Source organism: Macaca mulatta, chromosome 19 (genome assembly GCF_049350105.2).
Source record: "Macaca mulatta isolate MMU2019108-1 chromosome 19, T2T-MMU8v2.0, whole genome shotgun sequence".
NCBI lineage: Eukaryota > Metazoa > Chordata > Mammalia > Primates > Cercopithecidae > Macaca > Macaca mulatta.
Window position 1 is genome coordinate 63,083,670 of NC_133424.1, and position 16,284 is coordinate 63,099,953.

At 57.5% G+C, this 16,284-nt stretch overlaps 1 protein-coding gene and 1 long non-coding RNA gene across 2 annotated transcripts in view; both read right to left on the bottom strand.

Moving 5' to 3' along the window:
• SHANK1 (SH3 and multiple ankyrin repeat domains 1) overlaps positions 1-16,284 on the bottom strand; it is a 59,452-nt gene that overhangs the window by 29,352 nt on the left and 13,816 nt on the right. The window contains exons 9-17 of the mRNA XM_015124667.3: positions 15,363-15,440; positions 15,040-15,106; positions 14,419-14,749; positions 13,378-13,571; positions 9,044-9,157; positions 8,790-8,865; positions 8,298-8,324; positions 452-534; positions 99-223 (exon numbers count right to left, since the gene is read on the bottom strand). Of these exons, the coding sequence (XP_014980153.1) occupies positions 99-223; positions 452-534; positions 8,298-8,324; positions 8,790-8,865; positions 9,044-9,157; positions 13,378-13,571; positions 14,419-14,749; positions 15,040-15,106; positions 15,363-15,440 (1,095 nt within the window). The remainder of the gene's footprint in view (positions 1-98; positions 224-451; positions 535-8,297; positions 8,325-8,789; positions 8,866-9,043; positions 9,158-13,377; positions 13,572-14,418; positions 14,750-15,039; positions 15,107-15,362; positions 15,441-16,284) is intronic.
• LOC144337269 (uncharacterized) lies at positions 4,458-6,259 on the bottom strand. The gene is made up of 2 exons (XR_013410124.1): positions 5,077-6,259; positions 4,458-4,753 (listed from the first exon to the last, which is right to left on the bottom strand). It is a non-coding gene; the product is annotated as an uncharacterized LOC144337269 (long non-coding RNA).

Consider the following 16,284-nt stretch of genomic DNA (forward strand, 5'->3'; position numbering starts at 1 on the left):
AGGAGAATAAAACTGGGCAGCCAGATCCTGGTGTGGATCATGAGGGGGTCTGGGAACTTGTCACAGGGTCCCAGGGAAGAGAGGGGGCCTGGACTGACCTCGATGAGGAAGTCTCCCATTCGCAGTCCAGCTCGCCATGCCACGCCACCCTCGTCCACCGACTCCAGATACTGCAGCGCCGGGAAGGCCGGGGTGGGGGTGAACTCCTCGATGGGGGTCTGCGCTGCAGACAGGGAGGAGCCGGCGGGGTCGGAGGGGAGGGGGTGGAGAGGCCGAGCAGGGGATGGGGCTCAGACCCAAGTCACGGAGGCCTCACCGCAGCTGAGGGACCAGCACCCCGGGGTGGGGTGGTGGGTGGGCTGGGGTCCCTTTCCCTTTCCCGCTCCCTTTTCCAGCCCTGCTTCTGGGGTCACAGAGCCCTTCTCCCATCCCCTCCCCGGCTGGCACTCACCCTTGGCCCCCCGGAGCACGAACCCAAACCCCTCACTGTCCTTCTTCTGCAGCAAGACTGTCTTCTCCTTAATGATGTAATCGCTGGCAGGGAGGCAGGAGAAATGGGGGGGGGTAGTGGTGGGGAGTAGAGAAGAGATCATGAGACACAGAGCCTGTCCCCCACCCGGCAACCCAGAGACCTGAACCCCTGCTCCAGGGCCATTAACTGCACCTCCTAGGATCTCTGTCACCCACTCAGTGTGCGTATGCTAGCGTCGGCCCTGACGGGCTTCCCCCTTGGAGCCCACATGCTCTCTCTCCCACTCCCTCTCTCCTCATTCATCCATCCATGCATCCATCCACCCATCCATTCAGCGCCAGGCACGGTGGGGAGGATGGGGAGAAAAGCCTCCAGATTACCAGACAGCCCGGCTTGGGTCCCTGCTAGTCACTTCCTGCCTATGACCTTGAGCCCACAACTTTAACCTTTTGTGCCTCAGTTCCCCCATCTATAATGGAGGGCGATCACAGACCCTACCTGATGGGGTTGCAGTGGGAGTACAGTGGGGGTAATACACATTTAGTATTTTGCACAGTGCCTGGCACACAGTAGGTGCTCAATACGATCTGCTTGATGTCCTCAGGTCAGGGTGTTAAGTCAAGAGGATTCATGTATTTTGATGATGCCCCTCAAAATTCCTTTATATATATGTCACCTCCCAAGGACCCCACACAGGGTAAAATTGCTAATTCTGCACTGCCCACTATGGTGACCACTAGGTTCACGTGGCTGTTTTTATGAAAGCTAATCAAAATCAAATGGAAAAATTCAATTCCTCAGTCACAGTGGCCATATTTCCAAGTGTGCGGAAGCCGCACGTGGCTGGTGGCCACCACATTGGACAGTACAGATATAAAACATTTCCACTGCTGCAAAGCTCGCTGTGGACAGCACTGTCTTCTGTATTCCCTGGTGCATCTCAAATGGAGCTCCTGCATGCACTCAGCATATTCTATTATAGTAAAATGCAAAGCACCCATGAATATGGGTGGTAGTTTCCAGTAAAGCCACCAAATGTACCCAGGAAATGTCAATGAAACTCAGATACAGTTCATGGATCTCAACGCTCACTCAAACAGCCCCAAACCCCTGATATGACCACTGTACACCTCAGGAATACACATCCATTCCATTCCCAGAGGATCCGACACCCCCAGTCTACAGCAGGAATACTCAGACACCCTGGCTGCAACCCCACTGCCTTCAGAATACCCAAGAACACCCAGGAGTCACTGGAACGTGCGCTCTGCTGTGCCCTGCTTCCTTCGGCACTGTCTAAAGCCCGTCCCACCTCCCACCCTCACAATTCCGGTGTATTCCAATAATACCCAGATCCCAGTAACATCCATGTGGCCCTAATACACTCCAATCATAGCCAAGCATGCTCCCAATTACCTGCCCCCACAAATTCAGCAAAACAGCCCTCCTTGAATACTCCAGTATGTTTCGGCAACCCCCACACATCCCAGTATGTTCCAATAATAACTCCCCCTCACTCGGATCTCAGTGTATTCCCAAAACACACCCTCTGAACACATACATCCCAGCAAAAGGCAATAATACTTACTGTGCTCCACTGTATTTGGGTACCACCCCCACAAGCACCCCTGTATGCTCCCGGGACCCCCATGGCTCCCCTTATAAAAATCCATACATTTGCACCGTGGCGACAGGGTTCTGGATGTGCACGTGTCCTCCCTTCCTGCCGCCACCCTCCTTGTGGCGCCTCAGTGCACCTAACACATGTTCACATGTACATACTCCAGCAACAGTCCTTGCTCAAAGTTCACCACAGTCCAGTGAACTCATCCAACCATACCCGCCATGTCTTCCTCCCCTGGATGGAGAGGTGTTGACAGAGAAGGAGGGAAGGGGCTCAAAGGGGTGAATGAAGGGAGGAAAAGGGAGAGGGGAAGGGAGGAAAGGGGCCGAGAAGGCTGGAACAGCGAGTGGACAAGGAAACTGGACACGGAAATTGGCTCAGAGGTCAGAGCTGCCTGTTTCTATCCATGCATTCTGTAATGTCCTCATTCTCACTTTCCTACTCCTCCTCTTGTATCTCTTCCAGGTCTCCAGGCTCCCCTAGCAGCCAGCAGCACCCTTCCTCACTGGAGGTAACTTCACTTTTCTTTCACTCATACCACAAACCCCTCCCTTCCTCCATCTTTCTCCCTGCCCTCTGGAATCTCTCTCTTGCCCCCTCATCAGCCTCATACCCCATACATAAGCCTTCCCCAAATGTCAGCCAATATAGTCAATAAAACTCCCATGTCAATATGCCAAAAAGGAGTACTTGCCATGGGCTGGGCAGTATCTGAAGCCCTTCACAGATAGATCATTAAATTGTCTTTTCATAACCAGCCTCTGGGGTAGGGATAAGTACCAATTCCACATTATCTATGTATTTATTTATATTTTTTGAGACAGAGTCTCACTCTCTTGCCCAGGCTGGAGTGCAGTGGCACAATCATAGCTCACTGCAGCCTCAAACTCCTGAGCTCAAAGGATCCTCCAACTTCAGCCTCCCAAGTACCTAAGACTACAGGTGCTTACCACCGTGCCCAGCTAATTAAAATAATTTTTTTTTTTTTTGGTAGAGATGGGATCTCACTATCTTTCCCATGCTGGTCTTGAACTCCTAGACTCAAACAGTCCTCCCACCTCAGTCTCCCAAAGTGTTGGGATTACAGGCATGAGTCACCACACCAAGCCCTAATTTCACTTTATAGGTGAGGAAACAGAGGCACAGAAAGGTTAAGTAACTTGTCCAAGGTCACACAGTGAGTATCACTCTTCAACAATACCCAATAGAATACTCAGGTAACTGCAATGGTAATACCCTCCACTCCACAGCACCGAAATACCTTGAGCACATATATCCGTCTGCTCAGAATCCACCCTGAGCTCGGCCCTGCAGCACCTGGAGTTTATCCCAGGGTGTGGCAGTAACACCGTGACGAGGAACACTTATTGAATTATTGCTGAATGCCAGCCATGATTCCAAGCACTTTGCATTTATATATTTCCATTTATGTATTCAGTTAGTCTTCACAACAATCCAGGGAAAGGTTGACTGTTATTCTTCCCATTTTATAGATGGGGAAACTGAGGCACAGAGAAATAACTTGCTCAAGATGACACCAGTTAAAAAAATATCAAAGCCAAGATTTGAATTCACCAGAGGTAACCTATATATATGCCAGTGGTGATCTAGGGCAGGAAGAGGGTCCAACAACATCCAGACCCACCCTGTTCCTGCTTCTCAACCAACCCCTATCCTACACATGCTCCATTCCCCTCTCTGCTCCATGACTCCCTCACCCAATCCCCAGCTAGGACATAGGTGGTGTTGCCCTCATCCCACCACAGTCTCCTTGGACTTCCCAACTGCTCTTTTGCTCCCACAGCTTCATGTACCTCTAAACTCCCTCTCCCCAACTCCTGTGTACCCCTCCTCTCTGCACCTCACTCCCTACTCCTGCATGCCATCTTGAGGTTCCACATCACCCTAACCCACCCTCCTCATCCCTGACTCCCACAAGCCCTCCTCACACCCCATGAAGCCATCCCCCCATTTCCCATGTCCCCTGACACACCCTACCCCCCCTTTCCCCCAAAGCATCCTCCTCAGACCTCTGCGACCTCCTCACCCTTGTCGTGCGACCTCTCCCTCGTCCTTTAGCCTCATCCTTCCCACGCTCTCTGGCACCTCCGTAAGTAATCTCACTGGCTCCCCTAAAGCACCTCTGGTCCCTTTCATACTTCCCAGGTACCCACTTTTGCATCAGTGGAAAGCTAAACCTATTTCTGCCCCCTCGACTCACTTCACCACAGCCCTCCCGCCTGCGTTTACTGGCAGCTGCGTTTCATTTACATTCCCTGCGTCCTCTTGGTATTCTCCCGCTACTGTCCAAATCCCCACTCCCAAATCCTCCCCACATTCCCCGAATTCCCTCCCCACTCCATTTCTCTGCTCCGAACCCTCCGTGCTCCAGCCTCCACCCCTCCCCCACTTCAGCATCTCCACTCTCCCCTGTTCCATTCTCAACCCTGCACCTCCTACCCAGACCCCTGTAGCCCCTCCCCCTCGCCCCCCATCTTGGCTGCCCCCGCAGCACCCCATTCAGGCTCCCTCTGGCTGACTACCTGCCCTGCAGGAGCTCACACAATGCTTTTCCCCAGGCCATCCCTCAGCAACCCTGAGCGGCCTCCGGAGCTCAGCAGCCAGCTCTTGTTCACTGGATCCCACACACAGGGGCACTGCAGCGGCCAGCACTCCCCTCCCCACCCCACCGTCCCTCTCACACACCCAGGGTCCGCCAGCCCTGAGCCTGCTGCTGTGCACGGCGCACCCCCAACCCCGCACTCAAGCCCTTCCCCATGTGCCCTTGTCCACGGCCTGCCCAGAGGCCCCACACAGGGACGCCAGCCCCCCTCCCCATGCTCAGAAGTGGCACACACAAGCGGATGCGGCTCCCCATGCAGCTCAGACGGGGCTCAGCACACGTGCCCCACATGGGCAGAGGGCAGAGCCAGTGACTCAAGTGCCCCTGACATGCACAGACCCCCGGGGGCAAGGGGGCAAGGAGGAGGAGCACATGGGGAGGGAGACACAGGATGGACCCTTGAAGTAGGGACCTGTGGGGGAGGGGCAGGCCAGGCCCAGGAGGGTGGGTGTTGGGAAGCACAGCCGCAGTCCCTGGGACAGACCCACTCCAGCACACACCACACACCACACACCACACACCACGCACACACACACACACACACAGTCCCAGACAGCCTCGCTGTCGCTCCAAGTCATACAGAGACAGACGCTGTCACACAGGGACACACAGATGGACACAGTTGGGGGGTGGGCTGGGAGCCCACCATCTCTCCATCTCTCTCTCACTCACACACACACGCACACACACGCACGCGGCTGCAGGCAGTCACACACACGCACATCGACACAGCCACACTGACACACGAACCGTCGCACAGTGACACGCAGCGGAAAAAGAGGAGGGGAGGGGAAGCCGGGGGCGGGATGCGTGTGTGATGGAGGGGGGATGACTGTGAATGGGAGAGAGGGGTATGAATGGGGGGACTTGCCAACAACGTGAAGAGGTGTGGGGATGTGGGGATCAGAGGGACAGGGGCCTGGGATGTAGGCGGATGCGGGTAAGCCACCGTGGCTCCCCACAGGGAGGGCTCCGGGGAGTGGGGGCGCTAAGGGCGGCAGAAAGGCAAGTGGGCTCCAAATCCTGGAGGGGGGTCAGTTTGGGGGGCCTGCTGGGAGGAAGGTCTTGGGGTAAGAGCAGAGGGGGGCCTGGAAGGGCCTGTGAGGGGGTGGAGGAAAAGATTCCCAGGGCTGACGAGTGCGTATTAGGGGGGAGGGTCGGGGACAGGGGTCCAGGGAGGGAGATGGAGAGGAGAAGGGTTGAGACGGGGGGCTGAAAGGGATTTGGGACTGAGAGAAGGTTAAGGGAAGAGGAGCGGAGGGGAAGGGGCGGGTTGGGGGAAGGGGAAGGGCCCTGGGGCTGGGGGTTAGCGGCGGGGGAGGGTCGCCACCGCGGGCCGGGGCCTGCCGGCCGGGCGGCAAAGCAGGGGGCGGCGCGCTCCGTTACCTGTAGATGTACCAGACGCTGCGCCGCCGGGGCCCCAGAGCTGGCCAGCTGGAGGACAGCGCGGGGGGCGGCTGCGGCAGGGAGCTCCCACCGGGGCCGCCCCCGAGACCCCCGCCACCGACCGCAGACAAAGCCATCGCCGCCGCGGCCCCAGCCCCGGCCCGGGTCCCGGTGCCGGCCGCCCCCGCCGCCGCCGCCGCCGCCGCGTCCCCGTCCCCGCTCGGCCGAACCCCCGTGTCCGGGCCCCCAGGCCCCGCCTCATGCTGACCCGCGCCGGGAGGGGGAGGGGGAGGGGGCGCGCACCCCCCCCACGGGAGGGAGGGCAGGGCCGGGGGCTCACATGCCGGGGGGCGCGGGGGCGCGGGGCGCGGGGTCGGGCCGCGGCGGTAGCGCGAGGACCGCGGACGGCGCCGGCTTCAGCACCGCGGACAGCTCCGGAGGCGGGCGGCGGGCGCGAGGCTTAACCCCTTGGCGTCCTGCGCCGGGCGGCGGAGGGGGCCGGGCAGGGGGGAGGGGGCCGGGAGGGGAACGCGGGGGCCCCCTTGGCGGGAGAAGGGGGAGGGGCGAGGCTTGGAGGGGGGAGGAGAAGGGGGAGGCACTTCCGGTCTGAGCCCCCCCTTAACCCCCCTCCCCCCTCCAGAGCCCTCCCGCGCAGGTGCAGAGCGAGAGAGCGCGGGGAGAGGGAGGCACAACATCACACAAGATGCCTCGCAGCCGCGTGCACGGACGCGCGGACGGAGCCCCGCTTCCCCGGCAGGGACACCGCGGGTGAGAGAGGCCCCAGGCGGGGACACGCAGCCCACCACTACAGACCAACACGCAACGCACCTCGACACGGTCGGCAAGAAAGGCCAGGACATTCAGACTGGGCCCCAAGGCCATGAACAACACCCCTCCCCCACCAGAGAAGGCCCAGGCGGAGGGGCGAACACACCACCACAGCTCCCCGAGAGAGCCGTGGACCCCGAGCCAGCGCGAGGAGGGGGCGGCACACGCCAGGAGGGGAGACACACGAAGGACCGCCCAGCTCCGGGAGGGAGGCCGGGGTTGGGCCCTGGCTGCAGGGCGCACCACACGGCACAGGCCAGGCCAGCGCAGACAGGGTCCGGGAACAGGGAGGAGGCAGGAGGAGGGGAAGCTCCGACGCACCACACACAGAGAGCACGTGGGAGCCAGCGAGAGGCAGGGAGGAGTAGGGGAGGAAGCCCATTGACAAGACAGAGTAGAAGGAGGAAGGAAGCTGAGGGTGAGGGGGACCACCCCCATTCAGCTAGTAGGGCAAATGACCCCCACGGACGGAGGCCAAGGAGAGACCCAGAGAGACGCTGGTAGACAAGAAGCAGAGGTTGACATAGAAGCTCGGGGTGGGGGGTGTACCCCAATACTCACCCGGTGCCCAGAGCCGGAGACGTGCCAGGCAAACACACACAACGGTCAAGCGCCTCAGACACTCGGGGCGCAGGGTGGCACCCCAGCCCCACCCTCTATCCCCATGTTGCCATTTCTCTGTCCCCCCCATCCCCGACCCATCCCCACTGGCCAGAACACAGACACATAGGTTTGGACACATTTAATGGAAGGATGCTACGCACAAGGGGACCCTTCCCTGGATTGGGGGGAGCAGTGGAGGAGAGTGTCATATTTTAGACACCAAATTACGACCCTCCCTCCCCCACAACCTTGTCCTTCTGGAGGCCCAAGCCCTGGAATCCTCCCCTCCTCTGCCCGTCCCTCCCCCAACACCCCAGGTCCTGAAACTCAGATCAATCAGACAGACGCGCATGCATGCACACACGTTAATGTGCGAGAGCACACGCACAGTGACATGCACAGAGAGGGACAGATGTGTGCAGAGACCCACCTGTCCATGTGTGTGAGCAGACTCACTGACATGCCCTGCAGTGCTTGCCCACAGATTGAGAGAAGCACAGATGTGCAGAGGCAGCCCCACATAATCAGCCACAAAGGCACCGCTATATACAGAGCAGGGCAGACCCTCCAGCCCCGGGCATAGGTACAGGTACATCCAGGCCACACATGCACACAGATGCGTGTCATGCACACCTACAGAGACACACGTTCACACACCAGGAAACCTCAGCTCTGGTCGTGCACACACACGTTCATACACCCCCCAGGCAGCCCGTCCTTCCCCTCCTGATCCCATCCCCTCCCTGCCCCTCCCCTCTCACCTCCCTGGGCCAATCCCATCCATTAAGCTTCCGAAGCAAGTCAGCCAGCAGCCAGGGAGGGGAAAGGTGTCAGTGCACCTCTCTCCTCACCCTCATCCCACCCGGCCCTGACAATACCCTCCCCACACTGGTGCATGGGACACACACATTCCCACTGCCCGTGACTGCACAGAGATGGGGCACATGAAGGAGACAAGGGCCTCCAGCCAGCCAGACATAAGAGCGCCCCGGCCCCCCCAGGCATCCCGCCCTGCCCTGACCACTCCGTTGTCTCTGGCTACCCCAGAGCTGGGCAGTCTTAGTGGCTGCCGAAGATGGTTTGGGGTTGGGCTGTGCTGTCTGAAGCTAATTCTGGCTTCTCCCACCCCTGGATCAAACTTTAGAAGGAATAGATTAGAAAAAGGGCTTAGAGGTGATGGAAGTATTTAAAGGAATACATTGCAAAGGGAACTTGGGGTGAGGGGGGTTGCCCGAGGGTGTAAGGACATTTACCTTGGGGCATCAAAGCTGTCGTAGGAGCCCACGGTATAATGCCGGAAGAGTCTCTTTGCCTTGTCACTGCGGCTTTCTGCAGGGGGACAACAGACAACCTTGGACTCTTGTTTTGGAAACCACAAGCCCAACCCTAGAGCTCCTGGCCCAAGTCTTCCCATCTACCTCCCAGTACCCCACCCTCATTAGGAAGGGAAAGGAATGGACATGGGAATCCTAGGGTCCATTGAACACGGCTGGGGGTTCCACCTTACCTTGCTTACTCTCCTGAGAGCGATTCGCCACCTCTTCCAGGCAGTCAGACGGGAACCAGCCAACACGACCTTTGACCTGGCCTTCCCAGAAGCCTCCTTCCCCGATGCTAAGTACTGGATGGGGAACGGGGACGAAGAGACATTTCTGTGTCTCTATGCCTCTCAACTGCCAACACACTCAACTTACAGCCTTCCCACAGTTACCAGCTCCCAGCCCAATGGCATCCTTAATAAACGTCTGAGGAAGGAGCAAGGAGCTTGGGGGAGACCCAAATCATATCACTCTTGCATTCTAGCTTCTGGATCCAATAAGGACCAGAGGCATTGGAGAAGAGGGCTGTGTTCCATAACATGGTCTTCCTAGGTTAGGGGCAGGTCCACAATTGGTCCTTGTCTCCCCTGGTAACTGGTCACAGCTCAGTTGTGTAATTCCTTTTCATCCTCCTAGGCTCTGTGGACTTAGATCACAGATGGGGGGACAAGCTCTACTTCACCCTCCCACCACTGTCCTTGCCACCTCCCAAAGTCTCCTTGCCACTTAATCTTTAGTCCTTTGTCCCCAGACCCCTCTTTCTGCCTCTCTTTGCCTCTCCTGGCTCTAGAATGGAGAAGAGATTAGAATCACCTCTTTCCTTCTCTCCCTCTCCCCTAACGGAAGCCACTTCCCCCTGCCCACCCTCCCAGGCCCCACCGCTTCCCCATTTAGCAAACATCACAGGCTGCCTGTTACATGCCTGCTGCTGAAAAACAGATGCATGACAAGAACAGCTAATGTTTATCCAACTCTCACCTGGGCCAGAACCCTAAGAGGGGCCACTTCCTTTATCCCCCTTTTACTGATGGGAACACTGAGGCTTGGAGAGCCAAGATCATTTGCTGAAGGTTACAAGGCTAGTAATTGACAGATCTGGATTTGAACACAGCTCAGTCTGCTTCCAGAGGGCATGCTTTCAGTCACTCATGTGCTGCTACCTCTCCATGCAAGGGCTTCAGGGCATGACAAGGGCACCAGTGGCGAACACATGGTCTTCAATTTCTCTGGCAATTTTCATGACTCTGCCCCCATTTAGCCCTTCACATAGTTTCCTTCCTCGTTCAACCCTTATGCCTACCCAGCTAGGTAACAACTGTTTTTCCATTTTATAGACAAAGAAGCTGAAGCGAATGTGGAGAACACCCTTGCATGGAGATGACTCCAGCTATGCTAGGGGTTGAGTTGGGGCCATCAGATGTATTCCTCTCCATAAACTGACTCCCTTGAGAGCATCTGGGGAGACTAAATGAGGGGAAGCTGAAAGTCATGGAAGAGAGCAGGAGATGGGTTGTCAAGGGGACTGGGTTCTTGGCTGGTACTGCCATGCCTGGCTTGGTGGTCTTGTAATCAATCATTTGTTCACTTAAAAAATACTTATTTAGTGCCAGTCATGAGTCAGGTACCAGGGTAGACACAGTTGAATATAATCAATGTTTTTCTTTCCTTTGAGGAGCTTCCAGAACAGCCGCCAATAGAGGCATAACTGTACAAGTGACTACATGATTGGAAGTTGGGGTCAGAGCTCCAGGGACAATAAGAGGGTGTTTGGAGAGAAGCCAGATGGGAGTATATAACTTATAGATGGCAAAGGGGTCCAACGAGGTGTCCCTGAGGTGTGACATATAGACTGAGACCTGAAGGATCCTAGGAGCTGGGGAGGCAAAGAGAGCATGGAAGAGTTTTCCAGGCAGAAGGAACAGCATGTTTGAAGATTTTGGCATATAAGAAGGCTTGGGACATTGGAGGAATGGAGGAGTTGGTAGATTGGAGGATTGGAGGGCTTGGAGCATTGGGGGACTGGGGGGCTCGGGGCATTGGAGGATTGGAAAGCTTGGGGCATTGGAGGAATGGAGGGGTTGGGGCACTAGGGAATTGGAGGGCTTGGGCACTGGAGGATTGGAGGGCTCGGGCACTGGAGGATTGGATGGCTTGGGCCATTGAGGGAATGGAGGGCTTGGGGCTTTGGGATATTGGAGGGATTGGGGCATTAGAGGATTAGAGGGTTTGGGACATTGGAGAATTGGAGGGTTCAGGGCACTGGGGGATTGGAGGGCTCGGGATATTGGGGGATGGGAGGGCTCGGAGCATTGGGGGATGGGAGGGCTCGGGGCATTGGGGGATGGGAGGGCTCGGGGCATTGGGGGATGGGAGGGCTCGGGGCATTGGGGGGTGGGAGGGCTCGGGGCATTGGGGGGTGGGAGGGCTCAGAGCATTGGGGGATTGGAGGGCTTGGGGCACTGGAAGAATGGATAGAAGGATGAGGTCCCTGGAACCTTGTGGGTGAAGGGAAGAGTCGCATGAGATGAGGTTGGCAAGGTGGGCAGACAGGCAGCTTGGAGGCCAGGTTAAGACTTTGGGCTTTGATTCTGAGAGTAGCAGGAGTCGGCTACCTCATCGGGTTGTGTGAAGCTCAGTGACATCGTGGATGTGGGCGTGCTTTGAGGCAATTGAGTCCCTCTTAATGGAAGACGAGGATATAAAAACAGAAGGCAGCGTATCCTCTTCCTGCGTAGAAACATTGAGCTTGTAGCTCAGCAAGATACTGCCCATGGTCCTTGCCTGCCCGGAAGGTTCTTTACTTCTGGCCTCAGCTCACCCTTCTCTTCTCCCATCTCCTCCCACCCCACGTGCCTATGTCCCAGGCTGCTTGCCCTGAAGGAGCTGCACCTGGCCTCCACAGTAGCTCCTGAATTTGATCATTCATTCACTCATTCATTCATTCAATATATGTGCATTAAAGCCTCCTGTGTGCTGGGTCATTAAACTGAGCCCTAGAGACCCAGAGACCAATGACTTATGACCTCACCTACAGGAACTCAGGCTATGGGAAGAGAGACTTTGTAACACATGCAGTTACACAGCCCGCCTGACGCTCTGACCCCTGAATACCCTTCAAGGCCTCACTCAAGTTGACCTTCTACGGTAGGATCTTCCCTACTTATCCAGGGGCCCAGGTCTCTCTCCTCTAAGTGCCTAAAGTAGGGGCCACTTAAGAAAATGATGGCTTTTTTTTTTCTTTTTTTTTTTTTGAGATGGAGTTTCACTCTTGTCAGTCAGGCAGGAGTGCAGTGGCGTGATCTCGGCTCACTGCAACCTCCGCCTCCTGGGTTCAAGCAATTCTCCTGCCTCGGCCTCCCAAGTAGCTGGGATTACAGGTGTGCGCCACCACACCCAGCTAATTTTTTATTTTTTGTGTTTTAGTAGAGATGGGGATTCACCATGTTGGCCAGGCTGGTCTAGAACTCCTGATCTCAGGTGATCCATCTGCCTCGGCCTCCCAAAGTGCTGGGATTACAGGCGTGAGCCACAGCGCCTGGCCAAGTGATGGGTCTTATGTGGCACTTGTTATGTAGGAAACATTGGTCTAAGTGCTTTACATGCTCTGACTCCTCTAATCCTCATGAGGGTCTCATTTTACAGATGAAGAAACTGAGGCCCAGAGAAGTCACTTGGCTGAGGTCACCCTGCTAGGAAGTGGTGGGGCCAGGATTTGAACCCAGGACGCCAGGCTCTCAACCTCTATACCACTCGGCTCCTGGGCAGCCTAGAGTCTGGCAAATAATTTTTCCAATGCCTCATATTAACGGCCACACCTGTGGCAAGTGGTCGTCTCTAAAGCGTCCTTCTATCCAAGAACACGTCAGCAGCCCTGCGAAGCCTACAAGCAGGGGAGACTGGCTCCACTTTCCAAACGAAGGTGGAAAAACCAGAGGGAGGTGAACCCTGATAACGGCAACCACTGTTTTGGGAGCCCTCCCCATGGCCAAGCATCTTACATGTGCCAACTCACTGGGGCCCTAGAAGTAGGATCCTGCCCGTCTCTCAGTTGAGGACCCCTGGGCAGATGCAGGAGGCAAAGTTAAGGCTGCTCGGCCTCATGCTCTGCACCAGGTGGCAGGAAGGACTGTGGGCTTGGACTGGGGACCTTGGGCAAGTTGCTTCACCTGTGTGAGGCTCTGTTCCTTCAACCATGCAATGTGGCCCATGACCTCCCTCCCCAGAAAGGACCATGAGGAGTCTAATGAGACAATTTGGTGAGATGTTCCAACTATGCCCTGCACACGGCATCAGTGTCCCACAATGGGACCCAGCCCACTTCACTGCCTTTGCCTCAGCACTGCCTCCTGACAGGGTAATCTCAGCTACACTCTCTGCTCCTTCAAGGCTCAAGGGGCGCCGCAGGGCTCTCTGAGGTCTGAGATACTCTGGGTATCTGAGAATGGTCTGCTCTCTGCTCCACGTTTTCCCTGATCGCCCCCACAGCCCAGCCCAGCGCAGGCCCTGCTTCCACCCTGGGTACCTTTGATCTTCTCGCCCTTGCTCAGGGAGATCTCCCCCTCGGCTTGGGCCTGGTACGACTTCACAGCCATGAAGGAGCGTCCGGGTACTGCTGAGTAGAGCTTCCTCCGCCTCCCACGGCTGCCCAGGGAGCCCCCGGGGCCCCCTGAGCCCCCCGTGCCCCCGGCTGGCCCTTCCCGGGGTGTCCCGCTGGAGCTGTGTACACAGAGGGCATGAGAGGCAAGGGAGGGTGGAGGGAGGGAACACCTCTGGGAGGACAGGGGTCCTTGGGTGGGGGAAGAGGATGGAGCATCAGGGTGGAGGTGGGGGGAGGGGCTTTCCCAGCACTGGTGTCCTCCAGGAAAGAGGGCATTTGGGGGCTCCTCTGCCTCCCCGCAGCTGCCCCCAGCCCCCTCTCCTGCCTCCTGGCTTCCGGCTCTGCCCCCTCCCACGGTCCTGTGCGCACCGCCTGATTCAGCTTCCTGAGGCTGAGCTGGGACTGTGTCATCCCTCCGCTCACGAGCCTTCCGCGACTCCCAGCTTCCTCCTGGGTCAGGTCCAACTCCTCTGCCCGCCGTTGCCAGCCTCTCCCCCACTTCCTCGGGACACGCCTGGCTGGCCTCCACCTCCTTCTCACCCTCCTCTAGCCATGTGGGCCTCCTGACCCCGGAATGTCCCCCGCCCACTCCTCATCCTCCCTCCAGAGTGACCTCTCTGTCCCCCACCCAAGTCCCTGCCACCACCCCCATCCTCTTCCTGCTCGGCTTCCCTCCACCTCACCCTGTCATTCTCTGTCCCCAGGGGTTGGGACACATGTTTCTTTGGGGTATCCTCTGCATGGGGCCCCTGTCGTGGAGCAGATGTCCAGCTAACGTGGTGCACTGGGGGTGGAGTCGGGACAGTAGCTCCCAAGGCCCTTCCTTTACCCCACGGTGACACTAGGGACTTGGATGGATGAGGGCCTACAGAGGAAGGCAGCTGGGCTGGCCTCGGGGGAAGCCACCGCTCTGGGGAGGGGATTTGACGGGGCTGGGGACTGTGGAGCCAGGGCTGCCTCCCCTACCTGGGCCGGCCTCGGGGCTGCCTCTTGGCGTCCTCAGGGTGCCTCCCTCGGGATGGAGAGCGGGCCCTGGCACCCCGGGGGCTGCTGGCACTTCGGAGGGTCCCGCTGCTGAGCTTGGCGGTGGGGGCCGAGGGCTGCGACTGGCCCTGGGACCCTGAGGTAGGGCCAGGGGCCCCAGAGGACGAGGCCCCTGGGGCGGAGAACACCATCCAGTCGGGCAGCGCCATGCTGGTGTCACTGTTGGCCCGCAGCAGCGCCGGGGGCACTGTCAGCCCTGTGCCCGGGGGCCCCCGTCGCCGGGCCGCGTACTTGGGGGACTCCTGGAAGGGCACTGAGAGGGCACAGTGGCGGCGGGGGGCAGATGTTAGGGGAGAAAAGGCAAGCAGGGGGCCATGCGGGGGCGAGAGATGGTGGGAGAGAGGCATGAGGGAGAAAGACAGAGATGAGAAAGGGCGGGGGGCCTGGAATTGCTCCCCCAACCACCACCCAGACATTTTTGGTCCTCTAGGGTTTTCTCCATCCTATCCTGGCCCTCAAGTCAGGTACCCCAACTCTCCCATCCTACCATGAAACCCCAGCCGCCCCAGGTTCTCTGTGCAGCCCCAGCTCCCTGTCACTCACCCACATCCTGTTCTCGATGGTTTCGGATCAGCTCCCCCAGCTCAAAATTCCCAGCAATCACTGCCACCTGGAGGGAGGGGGTAGAGGTGGGTTGGCGGGGGGCGGGGTGGCCCAGGGAGCAGAGAAAGGGCAGGAAACATGCTGAGGTCCCCAGCCCGACCCAAACCTTCCACCCTGACAATGCCGCCCTCCCTCTTCTTCCAGCTCCCCCTCCACGGCCTGTCTCCTTGCTTTCCTCATTGTCCCCTTCCTTATCCACTGGGTGTCACTGTCAGCCTTTCCTTAGCCCTGGAGACTTCAGTATATCCACTGCAGCCCCAGACCTGGAATGGGGTCTGTCCGTTGTTATTCTTCACATCCTTGTCGGCACCTCGATACAGGAGGATCCTGGCACAGGTCTCCTGTGGGTGATGGCCAGTGGTGCAGGACAAAGAGAGAGAAAAAAGATTAAGGGCACCATGAGTGGATACAGGTACTATGCTAAGAGCCTCAGGAATAAATACTCCACCCTAAACCCACACCACTCAGGACAGCAGCCACCTGCCAGGTACGGACCAGGAGCACTTGAGTTTAAACATGGATGGCCCAAATGGAGATGCACCATACATGCGAAATACACACTGGATTTCAAGGATGCCATATGAAAACAAGAGAGAATTTAAATGTCTATAGCCAGGTGTGGTGGCTCAAGCCTGTAATCCTAAGACTTTGGGAGGCCAAGACAGAAGTTCCAGACCAGCCTGGGCGACATAGTGAGACACTCCCCATTTCTATAAAAAAGTAAACAGAAGTTAGCCAGGCATGGTGGTGGGTGCCTGGAGTCCCAAATACTTGGGAGGCTGAGGTGGGAGGGTCTCTTGAGCTCAGGAGTTTGAGGCTGCAGTGAGCTGAGATCAAGCCTGGGTGACAGAGCACAGACCTGTCTCCCCTCCGCCCAGAAAAAAAAAAAAAAAAATGCCAGGCGTGGTGACACACACCTGTAATCCCAGCACTTTGGGAGGTCAAGGCGAGCGGATCACTTGAGGCCAGATATTTGAGACCAGCCTGGACAACATGGTGAAACCCTGTCACTACAAAAAACTACAAAAATTAGCCAGGTGTGGTGTCGGGCGCTTGTAATCCCAGCTACTCAGGAGGCTGAGGTGGGAGAATCACTTGAACCCAGGAGGTGCAGGTTGCAGTGAGCCGAGATCCCGCCACTGCACTCCAGCCTGGATGACAGAGGGAGACACTGTCTCAAAAGAA